Source organism: Lactuca sativa, chromosome 6, assembly GCF_002870075.4.
Source record: "Lactuca sativa cultivar Salinas chromosome 6, Lsat_Salinas_v11, whole genome shotgun sequence".
NCBI classification, from domain to species: Eukaryota; Viridiplantae; Streptophyta; class Magnoliopsida; order Asterales; family Asteraceae; genus Lactuca; species Lactuca sativa.
The window spans coordinates 13,111,865-13,115,321 of record NC_056628.2 but is presented as its reverse complement, the minus strand read 5'-3'; the positions used below and the strand labels follow the sequence as shown (position 1 = coordinate 13,115,321).

Below are 3,457 nucleotides of genomic sequence, written 5' to 3'. Positions count from 1 at the left end.
ATAAAACAAAATATTTCGTAAAAATTTGAGGGCTTTTATGCCATTAACCCTTTAGACTAAAACTTAAAAAAAAAAAAAATTAAATATTTTTATATTTTTTTTTTCTCTACAAATCCATACCCAATTAAATAGTGATATTTATAATATTTAGTGTTTATTTAATAATATTTTAATTTGTAGATAAAAATAAATAAAAGTTATTTAATTTTCTTACAGAAAAAAAAATGTACAGGCGATTTGATTATGGAAGTAAACCATTTTTACTCCCTTGTTCCGAGTTCCAACAACAAGATCGACCCAACCAACGCAACGAAAAAGGACACGGCTCGCAGTTATATTCCGCAAGAGCCAAGAAGTTTGATTCGACTTTTACTCCCTTAAAATGGATGTATGAATTATGATCATCGATCAATGATTTATGATGCCATCGCGTAACCGCAACATTAGACCTTTCAGAGACAACAACAGAGAGCTTCGTCACCGGTTTTTAAACACTTCTATCGCTTTAGGGTTTACGTTCGCTGAAGTTTTAATGTCTCATAATCATCATCAATGGAGATCTCGTTTACTTTCTCCGATTACGAATATTTCAAATTACTTTCTCTCTTTCTAGCCCTAATGCTCCCTTTTTTCTGTTCTTTATTGTTCTTCTTCCCCTTCATCATACTCGCATTCTCCCAATCGAACAAACGAAAGGCTTGTAAGTGCGTTTGTTCAAGTTCTGATTTGATGGCTAGGATGTTGAATGGTGGTGGGGAGCTGATGGTGGTGGAGAGGGAGCGGCAACAGACGGTTGGCGCCTCGATGATGGAACAGTTGGTTCCGGAGATCACGACACATGTTTTGAGTTACTTGGATTACCGGAGTCTCTGTAGTCTTTCAATGACGAATTCTTCAATGAGGAGAGCTGCAAACGATGATAATGCTTGGAAAACGCTTTATCACAAGGTTGTGTTTTCTTTTTCCAACTTCTCGTTGTTACGTTGCTACTCGTATCATCTGTCTGTTGAACTGTATGTTAGAATTCTTACTTAATCGTTGATTTTTTTTCTTTTTATACAATTCATATTTGATTACACTTGTGGGGATCGGCTGGCTAGAGGTGGGATGGAATAACTAACTGATTGCTTTATGCTGATTAACACCTTACCTCTATCTGTATGAAACTTGGAGTATTTTCATTATGTGGCTTTTATTGATCGGAGTTGGATTACGTATGCTAAGTTTGGGATGCTTGTATGGATTTGTGAGTAGAATTGATTGAAAAATTCTTGCATTCTGTTTCATCGAAATCAATATCATTGAAGGACTTTCAAGTGCTTTAATTGTGTGAGTGATAAACATTAAGAAACCGAGGGCTTGTTGATATGCCAAACCCTTGATCAAAGGAGATGATGAGATGATCATTGCAGCTAATCATACATTTCAGTTTGTAAACTGTAACTTCACTTGTACAATTGACATATATATATTGAAATTCCCAGGATTTTACAACAGAACAAGATGGTATAAGACCTGGTAATGGATGGAAGGCATACTACGCAGCCACTAGAGCAATAGTAAACATCAATCACCGTTTTTTTGACATCATTAGAGAAAGATCTATTATACAAATGGGACAACTTTGGCTTAATGCTGATTATGTCAAATGTGTTCATGCATCCGGGGATATTTTCACAGGGTAACAACCTTTTCATTTATCACACCATTTTTTTTTTAAAAAAAAAACCTGACATTTAGTTTTGCATGCAGTTATACCAGGGTTATAAGAAGCTGGCAGCTTGCTTTTAACTGGGAGTTAGGGATTGATTTCCAGATTCAAGATGTAAGTGCACGTGTTATGTCTGACATGGCATGGGTCACCATGAAAGCCTACATTGCCATGGACCATAGTGGTTTGAACTTGACCAATGTGTTTGAGTTTCACAATGGTCACTGGTTCTTGGTTCACCATCACAGCTCAGAGATGATGTTCAATGATGGTGAATTGCCACCTTTGCTGGGTTGAACTGTTTTTGTCAAACTTCCATGTTGTAATGGGAATCTCTTTTGGGCATTTCATCAAACACTTGGCAGGTGGAATTCCCAAATAGGGTTCGACATACTTTTCATATAATGGCAAACCCAATCTTCTATCTTTATTGCATATGCTTAAAGATAGAAGTCTCCACCTGTAATATGCATATGCTTAAAAGTTATAACTCATACACTAAAAGGTGAAGAAGAGATGGAGAAAATTAAACCCAAAAATAAAGGAAAGCTACTGTTGCTTGCTTTCTCCTTCTGGTTTTGATTTATCAGGGTAACAATGGAGGTGGTTTTATGCTACAATACAATAGGCACTAGGCTCTCAACCTTTCCAACTTGCTGCATTTTCATGCAAATAATTCAGCTTTTACCGATATTATTTACATCTTTCTATAATTATGTTGGGTTTCTATTAGAACCAATTAAAAATATTATAAATGTTAAAGTCGTCATTTTCTTCCAGTGAATGCGGGTTTAATAGCGTCTTTTGGACCAAAATTCCATCTTCTCCGCAAATCGAATATTCATTTTTGCACTTGCACTCATATATATAAAAAAACAAAGGGAACTTAGGTTGTAAAAGGGGTGATGGATATATCATATATACCTCCCGTTTTAAATTGTTTCTTAAGCGACTAGTATATAAAATCTTTCCACTACCAAAAAGTGGTCGATTGTGTCTAAAAAAGATCTTCCGCTTACAATTTCTTGTAAAGTGGTAATTGAAAACATCACCACCACCATGGTATAGGGCCTCTCCAGGACAATTGAGGTCCTTTTCAAAGATAAATAGACATCCTTATTTTATTAAAGTTGTATGTTTAGTCCATTACTATTTTTTACATTTTCGTTCATTACAAAGATAAAAAGACAATACTATCTTTATTTTTTTTTCATAATTTATATATTATTTATATATGATTGTAATTTAAACAAGTAATATAAAACCTTGCCAAATTCTCACCCTCAATTTAATACCATTTCTAAAACCTAAGATCAGATATCATTCTCCTATTCTCTGTTTCATTAAAAAAGATGCACCACCACCAGAATCTTCGAATGCCACCGTGGTCTCTTGTACCATCAGTGATGTCATTGAAACCGTCAGTCGAAGCCTCCAGAACATCATCGTGGCTTTCTCCACTTCCCTCCGTTGCTCCTCTTCATGCATCACCTCCCTCCGCCTCTCCCTCTACAACCTTAAACCCTTGAACCACTGCCCTAAACCACCCATATATAGAAAAAAAGCTCCAAAACAAGCCCCGAAAGCGAAACAACCTAACAACTATAAATTACAAAATAATAAATTAAAAATGCCAAAACATACTCAAATACATAAACATAGCAAAAAAAAGAATAATAAAGAATTTCACATTTACAAATTTTTTTAGATGCAAAGTCTAGACATATCTTCTAGGAACCATTTTTA

The 3,457-nt window shown here is 35.1% G+C and overlaps 1 protein-coding gene across 1 annotated transcript; it reads left to right on the top strand.

Moving 5' to 3' along the window:
• Positions 1-284: 284 nt before the first annotated feature.
• On the top strand, positions 285-2,226 carry LOC111918805 (F-box protein SKIP8). Its single transcript, XM_023914430.3, has 3 exons — positions 285-948; positions 1,485-1,681; positions 1,753-2,226. Exons 1-3 carry the CDS (start codon positions 553-555, stop codon positions 2,006-2,008), a joined length of 849 nt encoding a protein of 282 aa, XP_023770198.1. The 5' UTR covers positions 285-552; the 3' UTR covers positions 2,009-2,226.
• The last annotated feature ends 1,231 nt before the right edge of the window (positions 2,227-3,457 follow it).